This window comes from Pyrgilauda ruficollis, unplaced genomic scaffold (assembly GCF_017590135.1).
Source record: "Pyrgilauda ruficollis isolate IOZ18807 unplaced genomic scaffold, ASM1759013v1 scaffold107, whole genome shotgun sequence".
In the NCBI taxonomy this organism is placed as follows: Eukaryota; Metazoa; Chordata; class Aves; order Passeriformes; family Passeridae; genus Pyrgilauda; species Pyrgilauda ruficollis.
In genome coordinates, this window is record NW_024508877.1 from 1,377,451 (window position 1) to 1,394,425 (window position 16,975).

A 16,975-nucleotide genomic window follows, 5' to 3' on the forward strand; every position below is an offset into this window, starting at 1 on the left:
CGGTATTTAGGAGACATGCAGATGTGGTGTTTAACAATGAGTTTTAGTGGTGGACTTGATGTCCAGTGCTGGGTTAATGGTTGGACTCAGAAGTGGTTTCCAACCTAAACAATTCTGTGACTCCATCAGTGACCCGGATGACACCCTCACTAAGGTATACAACCTAAACCTGGAACTCAGTCACCACTCTGAATGGTTGATATATGGGTCTCATCTGAATAAAGCTTGGCTTTGGGTTTCAGGTCTATCAACAGTATAAGCACTTGCCTTTGTCAGCAAAATGAGGAGGATGTACTATAAATAAGCTCAGATAGGATATTGGGGCAACAGAAATGCTGTTTTTAAGAACAATTACATCAAATTATAGGACTATTTGAAGTACATTACTAGTGATTAAGGAGCTATTCTTTCCAAGATTCTGTAAGAATTTATCAGGGAGAATGAAAAACCATGAAGATTTTGAAGTATATTAGTAGGAACTAGTGAAGTCTATAATTTTTTTTGCTTTAACACATATAATCCTTTGTTAAAATCTGTACCATAAATAACCCAATATCAGTTATTACAAACTGCCATGTAATAGTACAGCAACTGTCTCTGTCACTACCTAAGATAAATACAGGAGATAACTCCTAAGGTAAGCCGACCATTTTTCAGGCAAGAAACAAAGCACTATTTTCTGTAGAAATTATGTATAGCTATGATTGCCATATTCCACTGAATAAAACAACTGGTCTCAAATGAAAAATACCGTGAATGACAGCCAGCAAACCTGTATTTTTCCTGTAGAAATCTACTGAACTCAACATACTGAACAGGCGTACCTAAAAAAACCCGTAGCATCACATCACAAAAAAGTGAATCTATAGCTGCTAGCTGACAGCAGAGGAACACCTCCTATGTTTGTGCTGCCTTCAGTATTTTTTCTCCTCTTTGTTAAGAGGGTTTGAGCTGGCATGCCAGGTGCACAAAAAACCTGCATTCAAAGTAGCATGTGAGCATTTGCTGGCGCTCAGCTTTAAGTGTATATTTTGCATTCATAAACATGCTACCCTTCTTCTCCAGCTACCCAAACACTGTTGATAATTGCTAACAAAGGCGCCCATTTCAGATCAGCAGACTGGTTTTTTGCTGCCTGATAAGGCAGTTAATAATACAGTGCTCCAAGAAAACTAAAGAGAGGTGTCTGCGTGCCGAGTCTTGGAAGTCACTGTGAGCAAAATGTCTATTGAGCCCACACAGTACCCACACATGGCAGTGCAATATTTGGCCACTGAATTTAAGCAAACATGTTTGCTTTTCAAAACAAAAATGTATCATTCCTGTTTGCACTATAGAAACATGCCACTACACTAATCTTGACAGTACCAGGTCCAGCTATTAAGATTCAATGTGCTGCCAACATTATAAAAATAATAATAATAAAAAATCCCAATCTTCTGACTTCAATTTTTTACTTCTGCCCTTTATTTTACTGAAGAATCAGTAGTTCAAGACCTAGATAAATATTTCAAAAACTATACTATTTGTGAGCAGAGCAGGTCACTACCATTTCCCAGTGCATTTGGAGTTCATGCGAAATAAGGGCAAAAGAGTGATGAGCTGCATTTTTAACATGGGCATATACAGAATAGTCGTCTAGCTGATAGAGAATGTGTAATGCAACATCTGCACCGTATGCCTTGCCAAAGCCCATCCCAAATAAATGTAGTGCATTCTCCCTAGTGCAATTAACTCTTGTACTCTGGCAGGTTGTGCTAGAAGATCATCAAGGTAGATTACCTTCCAGCATATGAACTAAATACTTACAGGTGTTATATCATCAGTTATTACTTACAAACTTCTGCATTTAACAAGACATCCAGGCAAATGAATGATCTAATTTATGAATTATTTATAAGAATTTCACAGCATGCTCCTGGCGTCATCCATGGCCTTTTCCAGGTCATATGACACCAATTAGAGCTGAATTTTAAATTATTCAATAACCTGAACTCTCTTGTCATTTAACATATAGATATCAATGCAGTAAACAAGTTAAGTCTAATGGGCCCTGGAGGTTTGCATTCTTCCACCCATCAGCAGCAGAGGCTGTATGCTACCACTGGAATAGAAAATAATAGAATGCAGCAGTCAAAAACATTTGCAAGGTTTTAATAAGTTATTTTGCCTCCCTTAGGGATTTTTGTATAACTTACAAGCCCTGAATCTAAAACATATTAAAGTCCTTAGCTATGTGCTTTCAAAACAAAATTAGGACATAGCAAAAGAGCAAGTCTGACACTAACCCTAATTTAGGCCCTTAATTTGAAATGTAGTGGAAATTATGGAGTAAGCAAGATTTACTATGCACAACTCATTACCTTCAGGCTCTCCTACAGTAGAGCCAAAAATAGCCCCTCTCCCAACACAGATACACCTGCCTATAAAGATAAGGCTACACAGAGGGGAATGGAAATGTTAATTTAACAGCTATCAGTTGACAGTGCACAGTTGAGGTGCATCTCATATTCCTCACCATTTGGGTGGCAAAAAGACTTCCACCATCCTTCTGTCCCAACTGCACTGGAGACACTAGTGATGTAGAAACCCATCAGGATTTGGGTACTTGCTTCAAGATACCACACTTTAGAGAGGTTTATGGTTGCACCACATCATAAAAAAAAAAGTGACTGTAACAGCCTCCGAAGCACAGACGCAATAAAAGATATCTCAAAATCATCATTTCCCATAATGACTACAAGAGGAACAAGAAGATATCAACAACAAAGATGATGTGATAAACAGCATCATTAGACATTTTACTGTGCCTCAGTGTAAAGTCCGCAGGAAAAGCATGGCAAGCATGCCATGTCCTGGCTCCAAATCTCATGAGCCTGTGAGCATCACCCCTATTCACTGTTGAGCCATCCTGAGAAGTCCAAGTCATACGGCAGAAAATTTCTGAGATTGGGTGTGCTCAGTACAAGCCTAAACGCTGCCTAGCACCAACACAGCATCTGTGCCTCAGCTTTCTGAAGGCTGCTAAACTAAACCCCAGATTCACACCTCCGGATGATCACTTGCAGGCCCCTGTCTTGGAGGACCCAGCAACCCAATTCATCTGCACACACATTTCCTTTGCCCACTGCTTTACAAGGATTAAAAAGTTTCCTGAGATCTATCCAACACCAAAAGGAAAAGATAGAAAGGGAAATGCTGAGCTTATCCATTTAAACACTACAGCAAGAAGTTCTCCAGCTATTGCTGTCAAGATAAATGCCAAAAAAATGATGTTGAGAAAACATCATGCCAAATAAGTAAAAACACACATATCCAAAATGTCTAGCCAGATTAGCAAGAATAAGGATTTAGATAAAGCACACAACATTGGCTTTTCTGCTCCCTGACCTTATCATAGGAGGGTGCTGCAACAGAGTTCTCCATGGTTTTGTAAACTTTTTAAACTTTTTAAGAAAAATAGCAGAGAGGGGGAAAAAAAGACAACTGCCTAATCTCTCAGCACACATTTTAAGAACACACAAAAATAGCTATAAGGGATTTTATTTTGGTTGGCAGCCAGATTTAACTTCATTGCTACACTGGGCAGCATTTGATTATTTCACATTAAGGGTAGTAACATGTTGGATGATAAGAGGGAAGTTCATATTGGTTTTCATTAAAGAGTAATATCCACCATGTATTTGGTTTTTCAAGGTAACTTTTTCAAACTTATTTTAAAAAGCAAACAGTTTTCCACTTGGAATCACAAGTTTAGCATATCACAGGCTACACATGTTCCCAGCTATTGTCAGTCTCTTTAGAATTCAATCAACATTTGCTCCAAAGTCATGCTTTCATAGTTCCAGTCACAAGACAAAAGGGCAAATATACTGTGACCCTTCTAAATAGTCCTGATTATTGTGATCAAACAGAAGCCAGATACTGATGGAGAAGAAGGTGCAGATTTTGATGTGTGAAGACTACTGCAGAAGTAGACATTGAATCAGCGTTTGCCAACATGCACCTCACCACGACATCCAATATCACCTTTCCCCTGTATTTGCAGTAGGGATAATTCTGGTACCCACTGGCCAAGGATGAATTGTAAGTAACAGACACTGTTCACTCTGAAAATTACAGAAAGTTTTACTTCCTTCAGCTGTCTCCTGCAGCATCCCTGGGGTATGGACAAAGGCTTTGAAACATTTTTGCTATGCAAAGAAAGGAATAGATGACATCTAGGAATTAAAAGCTTGTTCAGAAGTAGGGACAGTGTTTTGGGAAAAGAAGGAAAAAAACCTCACAAAACAACTAGGAAATTATTTAAATAATAAAGAAATCCCATACATGCAAAAGCAGAAAATCTTTTGATTTTAAGAGTGGAAAGGTGTGCCTAAGCGAGTGCTTTCTGTCAGGAGTGTCCTTGCACTAAGAGCTAGACAGCATTTAGATTCTGCTAATGATCCCATCTCTGAGAAATAATTCATAAAAAGTAAACAGCAATTTTCATACGCCTGCCCTTTTGATCTTACATTTGTTGGGAGTATCCTGAGGCTAGCCATGGGCGCCCTCGCGGCTCTGGACGATTGACCTCTAATCTGCCCCTCAAGTAACGATCATGCCAAGGAATGACAACAAGAGTTGCAGACATTTCAGTGCAATCTCATTAAAGACAGACTGACTCACTTCTTCTCGTCAGAGAAGTTTCACACAAGAAATAGAAGCTTTTTAGTGGGATTATTTTATTTTGTAATGATGCTGTTCTTCGGAACAAAAACTGGAACAAGATTAATGCACCAGGACCTGACTGGTACAGAGCTTTACATTAACTGGCCAAATGCTGACACAGTTGCAAGACACAGTTATGTGGTAAATAGTCTTGGTAGTAGAAAATTAAGAGTGTCTTCTAAAAGAATCAAGTCAGAACCATAGTACTTGACCCCTCCACATTTCAAAAAAGTACCGATACCATTTATAAGATAGCAGTTGTCTAAGTGACTGCTGACATCTCATCAGCCACACAAGGCTGTGAACTTTGAGATCCCAGCCTGTGTGGTTTTTTACCCCATTCTAACCCTTAGTAAATGCAAGAGGAGTCCTTATGTCCCTATATTTCACTGGGTATGAAGGTAAGAGAGGAAACACCCAGTCCAGAGCAGCTGACATCCAGAAACTCGCTGTCATGCCAAAACTTGCTATCATGCTAAGGTGAATAATTTATTGAAAAAAGGGAGTGAAGAAGAAACTACAAATTAATCTGCTGGAATCCAAAGAAATGGGAGCACAGACTATTACCTATATTAGAGTAATACTGAAAAAGCATGTGTGCTCCCAAGACACTGCAACAGTGCAACAGAGAGATAAATGAAAAAGTAGCAATAGAGCATTAAGAGCTGCCAACCAAGTGCTTAGAACACTAAGTTGTACCTGAATGGTGGCACAACTCTATCATGGGCATATATATTGCATATATATTATGCTTCCACTTCCTGCTTCAGTCTTTCCAGAGTTCATATCCCTGCTCTTGCCAGATTCTCTTGCCTTAGCAAGAAGTCAACATCTTAATTTACAGCTACGTAAGAAAAGCACTCTGCAAATTGAAAGGATTTGAACTTTTTTGACTAAGAATGTATGTAGCTGGAAGTTTTGTGCAAACTACAACCAGTCCTGAAGAACACCTAAGCATGATACCTCATGCCTCATGATCTGTTACCTAATCTGACAGTCTCTGCATTGGACACAAGTCCCTGAGACCTCTGAGCAACACAGGCAAATGATCTCACGGGAGCCTGGAAGGCTCAGCTTGCTGAACATAAAAATTCAAGGTTCTCTTGGCACACAGGCTGTGATTTCAGTGAGAGACTAAATGTTTTCTCTTTGGCAGGCTTGCAATATGTCAAACAGGTACATAAATTAACTAACGAAAGACTGCATGCAAAGTTGAACCAAGGAATAGGAACTGGCATGGAGAAAATAGCAATCTCTCATTCCCAGGGTAAGCCAGCTATTGCCTTTTGAAGCTCATCACCAACATGCTGACTCCACCACACTTGAAATGCCACAATGGATGTCCCAGCAGACATACCATGTATGGCTGAGGCTCCTTAACAGCTGAGGGCATTCTGAAGTGTGTTTAGTACTGCTGGAGGTGGCAACCACTGCCAGAAGGAAATGACCTCTGATATATCAAGCTACAAAGATCAACTTCCTCTTGACCTATGGAAATGGATCTTTTACAGTCCTGCTTAACACCATAAAGTATAGCAATATTGTCACAGCTATTATTTGCATAAAATGGTGCTAGATGTGTTGTAGAGCAGTTTGACAGTCCAGCCTAATGGGTCTCAGCTGCAGAATATTGATATAAAGGCTCTTCTATAGTTACCATCGGCCATTAGGTTGTCTGAATGGACATCCATCACTACCAGCTTGTGTGAAGAAGAACATTAAGTTAAAAAGGCATGACCAAGAATAAATTGAAAGGCCCTTCACTACTCCAGGGCAGCAGTGACTTTGTGAGGCAATTGCTTTCACTCCATGGCACTGCAGTCCGGACAGACAGACCAAGTAAAACCATCCACAGGTTTATGAAAGTGAGATCGCTTTCATAAAGATCTCAAAGTCTCAGTAATTGCAAGAGCCAGAGGAAAGGACATCCTTGCACAAAGTTGGGCCTTGGTCACAGGCACACAAAAATATGAAAAATAACAAGTATATTATCATAGTCTCACATTAATAGTTAGCAAAACATTGTGCCCTGCTTACAAGCTGCAGGACAGGGACATGGAAGAAGTTTCCAGCTGTGAATCCCTACATTACAGTCCTTTCAAGTTGCAGACGTGGACCTGCCTTTCAATAGAGAACCATTATTTTGTTGTGTTGTACCACTTTAAGAGTCCTATTGTGATAAGCAGGCACTCTATACCTCTTTTGTGCCATTTCCAGCCAGTAGCCTAATAGACATGCATACAAAAAAAAGAAAAATCTCTTCCCCACATGATAGCAATTAATGTAGCATATATAAGACAAATGAAATTTGAGCTTAATTATTCTCAAGTAAGGATGGGAATTTTTTTCCCAGGGTAAACCATAGAAGTTTGTGGGTTTTATATTTTACCTTTTCTCTGGTTTATCCTTCCCCACTTTGTGAACTCAATCTGTACAGTAAGACTGCACAAATGCTGAAAGCAGAAACAGCCCATGATGCAGAAAGCAGAGACAGCCATGATGCCAAAAGGTATAAATTTTTGAAGTTCTGACAAAATTCTAATGCAAAGTTGAACCCTCTATCTGGGTTCCCAGGCCACTTCTTTGGATAGAGTTAGTTAATAAATGTATTCTGATTACCAGGCTTAAGCCTTTCTTATTCCATTTGAAAGAGCTGCACTTCAGCTCTCCTCCTTAAACTCTGGATTCAACAAAGAATAGTAACGCTTTGAGGCTGAAAATCTCTAAAACCACTCAGTGCCAACTTTAACAGGAGCAGAATTAGGTCAACAGTAAAATTCACTCCCTCCAGGAACAGAGTTTGAACCACCCAGTTGAGCAGAGAAGAAATTCTCATCACATGTTTCCATATCTGTAAAGTCCCTTGGGATTTGTAAATAGTAAAAAAAAAAAAAAAATTGGTTTACAAATATTGTTTTAGAACAGAAAGCACTATCCTACTGGAGAAGTAAAAACAGAGATTGAACATCCCTCATAGTTACATATTAAATAAGTACATTTTTTGAAGTGTAACAAACTTGATGAGGGAAAAGACATGAAGTCACAAGTATTCAGAAGAACTGAGTGGGAGGGGGAAAAAAAAGGAAGAAGGGAAAAGAGTCAAGAAGGAGCTCAAATCACATTGGCTCAGTCAGGTATTTAGAATGAATTTTCTTTAATTAGCTGAATTGTAATACAAATTAAAACTGAATTTCTTGTTCATAGTATATTCATTGGAGGGGAGGGGATGCAGCTGGCTATTTTCAGAGCAGTTCAATCTAGTCCAGTTCTGCAGGACTGAACAGGAGCCAGTTTCCGTCCTTCTCAAAAAGACCAAAAAGCAACTTGGCAGCAAAAAGTCTGACTGCAAGCTCCATCTCAGAAATACTTATTAAGCACGACAAACCTGTGGCAATTGTGACTAAACTCATTAAAATCACTACAGATTATTTAAAGTCTTCATGCCTGACATTCAAGTCATTTATTATGCTTTAAATGTCCAGGAAAAGAAGCTGTAGACACAGGGCAGAAATGAGGGCTTTGATACCACAGCAGATCACTACGTGATGAGCAAAAGGAGTCTGGTCCCACACCGTTTCTTTGGTGTGAAATGTTAAACTGGATTGATTATAGAATTTCCCCTTGTTTTTGAAATCTTTTGCTTTCTGATGGCAGAACTGTTGATGATTCAAATGCCCAAGCCCACCTTTCAGTCTGGATATGACCAGAAGCAAAGTAATCACATCTCTTGGATCAGTGTCTGTCTCATGATACGAGATAAGATTAATAGTTTCATGCTGATTTGCCATTTCCTAGAGTAGTGTTAAATTACAAATTTACAGGGGGGTGGGAGGGGATGTGTACCGTATGAAACTCTCAGAAAAGGGCAAAACCAAAGCACAGTTATCATAAGATAAAACCATAAAACAATCACAGCCCTTGGGGGACCAGAAGCTCTGTGCACTCTGTGCAGCCTCTCATGTGTCAGATCATCACAGGGTGCCTGGTTATTTCATGATAAGATTATCTAATGTTAATCTCACCACTAGAATTGCCTGCAATAAAAATGTTACAAACTTTCTAATTTTAATTACTGGGTTCCTGAAGATAACTACTTCAATTCTGTTCGAGGAAAAAAAAATCCACACCAACAAAAACACTCCCCATGCTTTCTCTGAAGCTGGGAGTACTTCAAATACCAAAGCTGGATTTGATGATTTTCCATGTCTTTATTTCTGTGATTATTAACTCCTCTCTTCGCTTCTATTTCCACCCAGTCACCCTGACACAGGACAGCAAGTGCCTATAGGATAAAAGAGTTTCTTCCATTAAATTTCACAAACTACATCCAAAAAGTGCCAAATACCACAAAATAAAAATAGAATGCATCTATAAGTAAGCATTCTTGAAATAATGAAGAAGGGGAAACCTTTCCTAACTAAAAATTTTCAATGTGCTGACGTTAGCATTAGCTAGCAGAATGGCAACCCTGACAGCAACAACTCCAGGAGCAGAAGCGTATGAGCTAATTCTCTGGAGAAGATTTCTGTGTAGCAATCTCTTCAGAACCCACCACTAACTTACTGAAGAGATAATCTCAGGTGTTAGTAACATTAACTGGTATTGTAACACAAGCACACACACACCCCCCCTCCTTGCACTGCAATCCTTATACCTGCAAAGCTTATACAGCAAATACCTCCCTCCCACTACCCCAATGCCCAGTGGCAAATGACTGCAGAGCCGTGTCAGAACCCAGGACGTCCCCCTGACAGTCGTGAATCATCCGAGCCCCAGCCAGGGGCCTTTGAAGCCCTGGCAGGGTGGGCGGAGACTCTGGCATGTAGCCAAAGACCCCTGTGGCTTTGAGTTTGACCCATGGAACAAGTTACCACCTTTGTATGAAGAATTAAAAGTCACAAAAGTTTAGATAGCGTAGTAGTAGTAATCACAGGCTGAAGGGAAAAATTTTGGAGCACTGTACAGGGGGGTTTTGAACCTTGTACAGGGGGGTTTGGAATTCTGTACATGGGAGTCAGGGGTTCTAAGATGGAGGGATTTGGGCATGCCCTGTTCATCTTCTTTCTTCTCCCTGGCATCCATGTTCAGGATGATGTTGGCATTCACAGATTTAGAGTAGAAAGTCACTGTCTAACATAGGTCATAGGTATTGGAACATTATTGTAAACATAGTATACGTAGTTTTTAAAAGATAAAAGATAGTGCTATCTTTGTAAAAGATAGCATCAGCCCGAGAGGCGGAGAGTGTGCATTGAGCTGACCTGCTGAACAGACCTTGGCAGGTCAGACAGAAAATGTTTTAGATAAAAAATAATAAACAACCTTGAGAATGCGAGCCAAAGACTTCTCGACTCTTTCTTCGATGGCTGGGTTGGGAAAAAGAGACTTCCAACATACCTCAAGATCATCTCAACCAGAGAAAACCCAAGAGCCAAGACAGCCATTTACTGTTACAGGACTTCAAACTCCAGACAAGAACTTTCAAAAGGAGATACAGAGCAAAAATCCTTTAGGGAATTAGTTTTTGGGGGCAATGGGGTTCCTCAGGAGCACAATATTAAATAGGAGGGAAAAAAACAAGCTTAAGGACTTGGACAAATTCAAGAACCTCCCATTTTATCAACTTGATGTGGTCCAAAACCACATTGTCACCGCGGATCCTCATTAATTCCTTAATAGTCCACAGTTTGGGTCTCATGCTATGTTTTTTGTCGAACTTTATTACTGTTGAATTGAGGACTTCATGCTACAACAAAACAAGTTTCTCACAAGAGTTGCAACCTGGTAAAGCCAAATATATATATCCTAATCACACTGCCTTTGGATACTATTCTATTGGATGCTATGTAATTTTCTGTAGATGAAAGTAGAGAATAAGAACATTTGAAGCAATTTAAAAAATAGATTTTTCATTTTACTCACTGCTATGATACAATTTGCTTATACATCAGTTATTTTATATATGCATACATAATCTATTGTCTGCATTTTCCTTGTGCTTTTAGCATAAAAATGGTTAGAGAAAAATCTAGATGTGTATTTCTCCTGAGTTCACCAGTTCCTGCTGTTTGTTTCTCACCTGAAGTCATAATCCTGTCTTTGACATCATAATCATTTGCACAGCCACCAATTGAGATGTCACAAACGGAGGATTATGGCCAGGTGGGGAATAAGCAGCAGGAGTAGTTGAACTCTTAAGAAACAAAAATCTTGTTTTCATGCAAATGTCCTTCATAATAGAGAACAAAAGAACAAAGGGAGAAAGCTACAATAGAGAGAAAAATACAAGAAGCCAGATTGTTTCTAAATACATGATCTCCCTAAAGTTCCCTCTGAGGAGTCAGCTGCCAATTAACAACTGCACAAATCATTACAAAAATAAAACAAAACTTGACATCTGATGATTGAATTCCCCTCACTGCCCCCACTACACATATACACAGTTTTCTACTTAACATGAAATCAGCAGAAATACAAAGCACTTTGAGAGAACTTGTAACCTTTAGAGGTATTTATATATTCCTGGCAGTAACTAAGCACTCTTCTCTGTGGTCTATAGATGAAGACACTGAGGTCAAAGAACACACAGGACTTCTGTGAATCTCAGTCACAAACAGATTGCTGAAGATACTAGGTATTATAAAATTCAGACCTGAAGTGGCACAAATTCTGGAGGAACAGAAAACCCATAAGCTCCAGTTGCAGTCCAATGGGAGGCTGCTGCAGAAGGGCTACTCCAGTTTACCAGTTCCTAGGAGTTAAAAGAATTACAAACAATTTTTATATTTTAAAAAATCATTCATAAATTAATCTGTCTCAAATTGATAGCTAGAATCAATCTGAATGCCAATATAAAGTCACTGGGAAAAAAAATTAAATCAAAACTGCAATCCACATCTAAAACAGCAGTAACTTTATATGTAAAGAGAAATCCAATCAGCTACACTAATACTGCTCACTTTGTAAGGTTGCTGCAAAAACATCTACTAGGAATAATCCTGCTTTGATTTTCTTCTTTTATTCGTTTTTGGGTAAGCAGTGCTAAACTGAAAAATCCTTAAACTGCCATGTTCTTAGCACTGCTGCTATACCCTTATCAAGAAAATCAGTGTTTCTGCACCAGTCTAATTAAAAAATACAAGAAATTCATTTCCAAAAAGGAAAAGAAAAAAGCACTGCTTCACACACTTGTGTTCTGCCTCACTATTGCTTGTGATGATGCTGAATATATGCCATTAAATGTGACAGCACAGATAGCCTACAGCTCAAACAATTGGATCATCTGCCTGTATTCTATTCCCAGAGAGTCTTCTGGACATATCCTGTCCAGATCTTGTCACAGCACAGCAGATGTGGCAGCTCACTCCCTCAGCAGTAGTGGAGAGTAGGAACCTCAGCAGGAAAACTATGCTTTCTCTCCTCTTATTTTCCAGTCTCCAATTTGTGGTGCTGAAGCATCAGGACTGTTTCAAGTTCATTTGAATTGTCCAAATAGCCTGACTGTAAACAGAAGTGCCATTTGACAAAGGAGTAATTCAGTAGGAAAAACTTTTTGACTTTGCCACTAATCACTTTGTATTTTAGAGCTAACTCCCTCTTTCCTCCAAATCTGAAATGAGTGCAAGCAGGACTATGAACAACATTCCAGCTTTTAGGCACTATCAAGCATGAAAGCAGACTGCTAAAAACACAGACCAGTCTGGGTGTCTGTACAAGACAATCGCACCTGGAAAAAAAACTAAGTAGTATATATTAAATCTAATAATGATTTTTAGCAAAGGAGTTGCTGAATAACTCAAAGATCACTTAGGATTTTACACTTGATGGACAAACCTCTAACTATCCTAAGTAGCTTTTAAACAAACTGTTAACTGCTCTCAAGTTGTATTTACCTTTGAAATCTTCCATTTCTTTTTCAGATCTCAAAAGAAGTTTGACTACACCAAAGTTTATTAATTTCCCCAGTCTTATCAGTCTAGTTTAACAAAAAACAGTAAGCTTATCTATACTTTTTGTCCCATATTTGCTTTTATACCTATCCTGTATTTTTTAAATAGAAGTTAGATTCATCCACAGTATTCTAATAATCTTTAAACCTGTCACTTTAAGAGTCCAGATGGTAAAAGAATCTTTTGCTCCTGTACAAATTTATGTATTATGTATTAATAAGGCTCAAATTCTATATTCAGAAAGCAGATATGGATATTTATGAATAACTCAAAGAAAATTGCTTTACAAAAAATACATTTAAATTCCTCCCTTCATTTTTCATAAAGGATGACGGGTAGTTTGTTACACTAATAATCACTTGGAACATGCAAAGGGATGTTTCACTATGTTCCTGTATCTTACTGGGGGCAGTTACCATACTGACAAAACTTGTCCTATTCATACCTAAAGAAGCAGGCATACAAGAACATGGTCAAGTTAACAGCATGTGAAAGTCATAGCTTTATCTTATCTGTACTGAAGCTTCTCATTTAGTAGGCAAACAAGTAGTTTTTTAAGATTTACACACATGTACTGAAAGCTCAAGTCCAATCATCTGGGAAAGAGTAACTCTGTATTCATACTGAATCTTTACTTCTAGGTGGAGGGAACTGCGGGTGGAAGCAATTCTACACTAAATACACATTCAAACCCTGCATTTCCTAAGACCTTTGTAAGAAGAGCAGCACCCATGCTGAGAACTGCCTACTGAGAATTCCAAGACTCAACCTTTAGATAGCATATGGCAGCAATGGATAATGGACACTCTAGGAAGAGGCAGATAGAAGAATGCCAGTTAAAATATTTTAATAGCAAGGAGGAAACAAGTCTTTCAGAATGAAAAAAAAATCTACTCTTAGAAATAAATCAAACAAGTACAGTATACTTTGTTTAAGGTAAAAAGAACAGAGGATGCAAAACCATGCATTTGAAACCAAGGACTGAAGGCCTGTCCAGCCACACCTCTACACAGTCTGTAAGTAGCAGCATTTCATTCCTAGAGGCCATTGGTGTCTGCTGTTAAAGTGAAAAAGTCTGGTAGGTAACAGTATAACTGATGTGCCTCCCAGCCAAAAATCCTCACTGTCATAAAACGGAGTGCTAAGCAAAGCTTTAAATAAAGTTTAGAAGTGAAATGTTCTCAAACATTAGCCTGTGATTTCTGAAATTACAGGTCAACTCTATTACCCCTTGATGCTTGACTTCTGAAATTCCTTAAAATATGGCACTTGCTTCCCATTTTCAGGAATGCACCTCATGCGGTCAAGCATATGGAGTCAATAAAGGTGTCTCTTCATCTGCCATCTGAAGCTTTATTTTTCTCACTTGTGAACTGCAACTGGTTTTAGTAATAGCAATCCCTGCACACATTTGAAATGCACTTCCATTTTCCACATTGCAGAGCTATATGGCTTAGTAAATACATGCAATTTAGGTTCAAAACCATAGCTCCAGGCACATATCGAGAATTTTATATTACTGAAAATTAATGCCTTTTTTGCATATGCTTGAGCAATATATTAAAAAGCTATGTCTTATATGTATGAATTGGGATTTTCTTAGCCCTCATTTTTAAAAAGAATCATGCATACAGAGTGGCATTTTGGTTTCTTCTCTGGGCTTTTAATAAGAGAATATGAATTTATTTCAATTCATCAAAAGCAACTAACTAGAACTCTCAGAGTCTCGTATTTTGTACTGAAATTTGTAGGTGTTCAACTGTATCAATATCAACCTCTGAATTCAATTCTCCAACTGAAAAAAAAATTGGCACCTGCATGTACAGTACTCATGCCATTACCCAAGTAGAATAATCAAAGGAATAGTCATAATTTCTTTCAGCACAGAAAACTCCAATCCCCATATCAGAGCTGAGAGGAAAATAAATGAGGTTATGATACTTGCCGGAAGGGTGGCACCAGGACTAAATAATACCTTGATGCTGTTCTCTCCTGGAGAGCCTTATTTCATCCTGAAATCTCCATTCTCCCATGCACATGGAGAAGAGACAAAGCCATGGGTATTTGTGAATGTACATTGAAGGTGCCTGAGAAATAGAGCAAGAGTCTTGCTCTCTGCTTGCTAACACAACCTCACTTCTTCCATAGCTTTCTTTTTCCTACCCCAGGCTCACCAGTGACCAAGGTGTGAATGCTGGAGTAAGTCACAGCTTAGGGACTCTTCAAATTAAGGGTACAGTGGAAGTGGCCCAAGAGATAGCCAGGGAAGGGCCAAACACTGTCAGTGCTTATTCCTCCCCACCTCAATACAGAAGGGAGAGCCTGAAGATAATTTAACAGAGCTGGCTGGAATGCCAGGCCACAGAGTTGTGGGATTGAAAGCCTAATCATTAAATCAGCAAGCTGTGTCAAAAAACACTTGAAACAAACATCTCACGCAGAACTCATTTGGGAGAAGCCTTTCATTTCTGCCATACATAAAATATAAAGAATTGGAAATAAACCTTTTTGTTCCTGTGTGTCTTTCTTGCTTCACTCAGAATATGCCTCTGCTCTGAATTCAGATTTAAACTTGAGGATGTCATGCTTCAGAAAGTAAAACTAATGTGGAAAAGATGAAAAAGAACTTTCAACATGCAATCTAATACCCTTTTTACCTTCAAAGTAAAGATGGAAGCATCAATTCAATAAAACAATGGTAAGAGGAATCTATTATCTTATTTCCCTGTGAATCTTAGGAGTTCACATGCATTGTTAGGGATTATACCACATGGTTTCATGAATTCCATTAATTTTAAAATGTATTACTTAATAAAACCCACAAAAATAATTACATAAATTGGAAGAATTTTAAAAGAAGTATCACCTTCCAATTCACAAGGGGAATAAGCTAGCCAGGCTGCTCACTTATAAAAGAGTTCCCAAAAATTATAAACAATTCCATTACAACAGTTTTAACTCACCAGTATCTGAAAGGAACATATACAACTTGTACAAAAGTCAAGTTCAAACTAAAATTCTAGGTTTTTTTGGAAAAAAAAAATCCAGATTTTTATTTTTGGGGGGTTTTTTGAACCTTCAGTCTACAAAATCCAGTAGTAATGTATTTTGTTTGTGTTTTTCCAGCAGTGGGATCTCCCTGGAACTGGAGCAGTGCCAGAGCCATCCATTACCACAAGGCTTGGCATCAACAGGGGAAACCTTTCTAGAGACACTTTTTGAAGGTAACTTTCAAAGTCTTTCCTACATCACAAATATTCTAAATGCACCAAAATATAATTTTCTCTAAACAAAGCGGTATTCATCAAATCTTCAACCTATTATCCCACATTCTCTTTTGGAACAGACATGTCGATAGAACAGCATCGTCAATCAATCCGATAGATTTTGAGTGTATCCGCAATGAATCTACTCTGCAATAAATTGGCCTGAGTCATTTAAAAACTCCTATCTTAATGTTAGGAGAAGAAAAATTATTATTTTGATCTACTCCTCCTCCCCGTAAAGCACCTTGGGCAAGGGCTAAGCATTAAAAAGAAAAATAACCAACAGCTGTATTACAGCAATAAAGCCTAAAGAAAAAGGACTGATCAATCCAGAGGACAAAATATAAAAGACATCATTCTATATAAAATACACACAAAGATTTTAACTCAAAAGTTTTCAACTGTGTCAAATGTGCTACAGTAATTAAACAAGCAGACAGGGTGCCAAAGCAGTAGATAGTTAGAACACGCATGTTTTTCCACCTTTTACATCTTTCTGTAGTTTACTAAAGCATTTGAATTTGTATCCTTTCACAAACACAGTTCTATTAAGGTACTTAAAAAGAGCACCACAGGCAATGATGACCCATAAACCTGTATGTGGATTTCTCTGCCAGTGTCTACAGCACCACAAAAGGAGAGCTAGGATTCTCGCCTCCCTCCTTGCATTAGAAACTTGCAATTCCTTTTCAGAAACGATTCTCATTACACTTCTTCCTCAATGCATGTTACATTTACTTCTCTTGGATGAATCCCAGCTAAGTTGTACTGCATCTCAGACTCCTATCAACTCACCTTAAAAGACTGTTTTCCTTCGTGAAATGGTTGGACCTGAAAAAACATAATTCACTACAATTTCATCAAATGACACTGAGCAATTGCTTAGCTCAAATTATAAAGAAAGAAGAAGGTTCACCAGAAGGCAGTTTCTGCCGCCCATATAAAATATATTTCTGACATTTGAGCAATGTAGTAGTTTGGAAAGCTGCTGAGGAGCTGAGTGCTCCTTTCAACCATTTCAAAGAGTCAAGAACACTCAGCATCAGCAGT

The 16,975-nt window shown here is 38.5% G+C and overlaps 1 protein-coding gene across 2 annotated transcripts in view; it reads right to left on the bottom strand.

The window, feature by feature from the left end:
- Positions 1 to 16,975, bottom strand: part of KIAA1328 (KIAA1328 ortholog) — a 174,522-nt gene that overhangs the window by 62,768 nt on the left and 94,779 nt on the right. The window contains exon 7 of one of the 2 annotated variants that reach the window (XM_041472068.1): positions 11,363 to 11,461. The exons of the other annotated variant lie outside the window; for it this stretch is intronic. Within the exon in view, the coding sequence (XP_041328002.1) occupies positions 11,363 to 11,461 (99 nt within the window). The remainder of the gene's footprint in view (positions 1 to 11,362; positions 11,462 to 16,975) is intronic. 2 annotated transcript variants of the gene reach the window in all.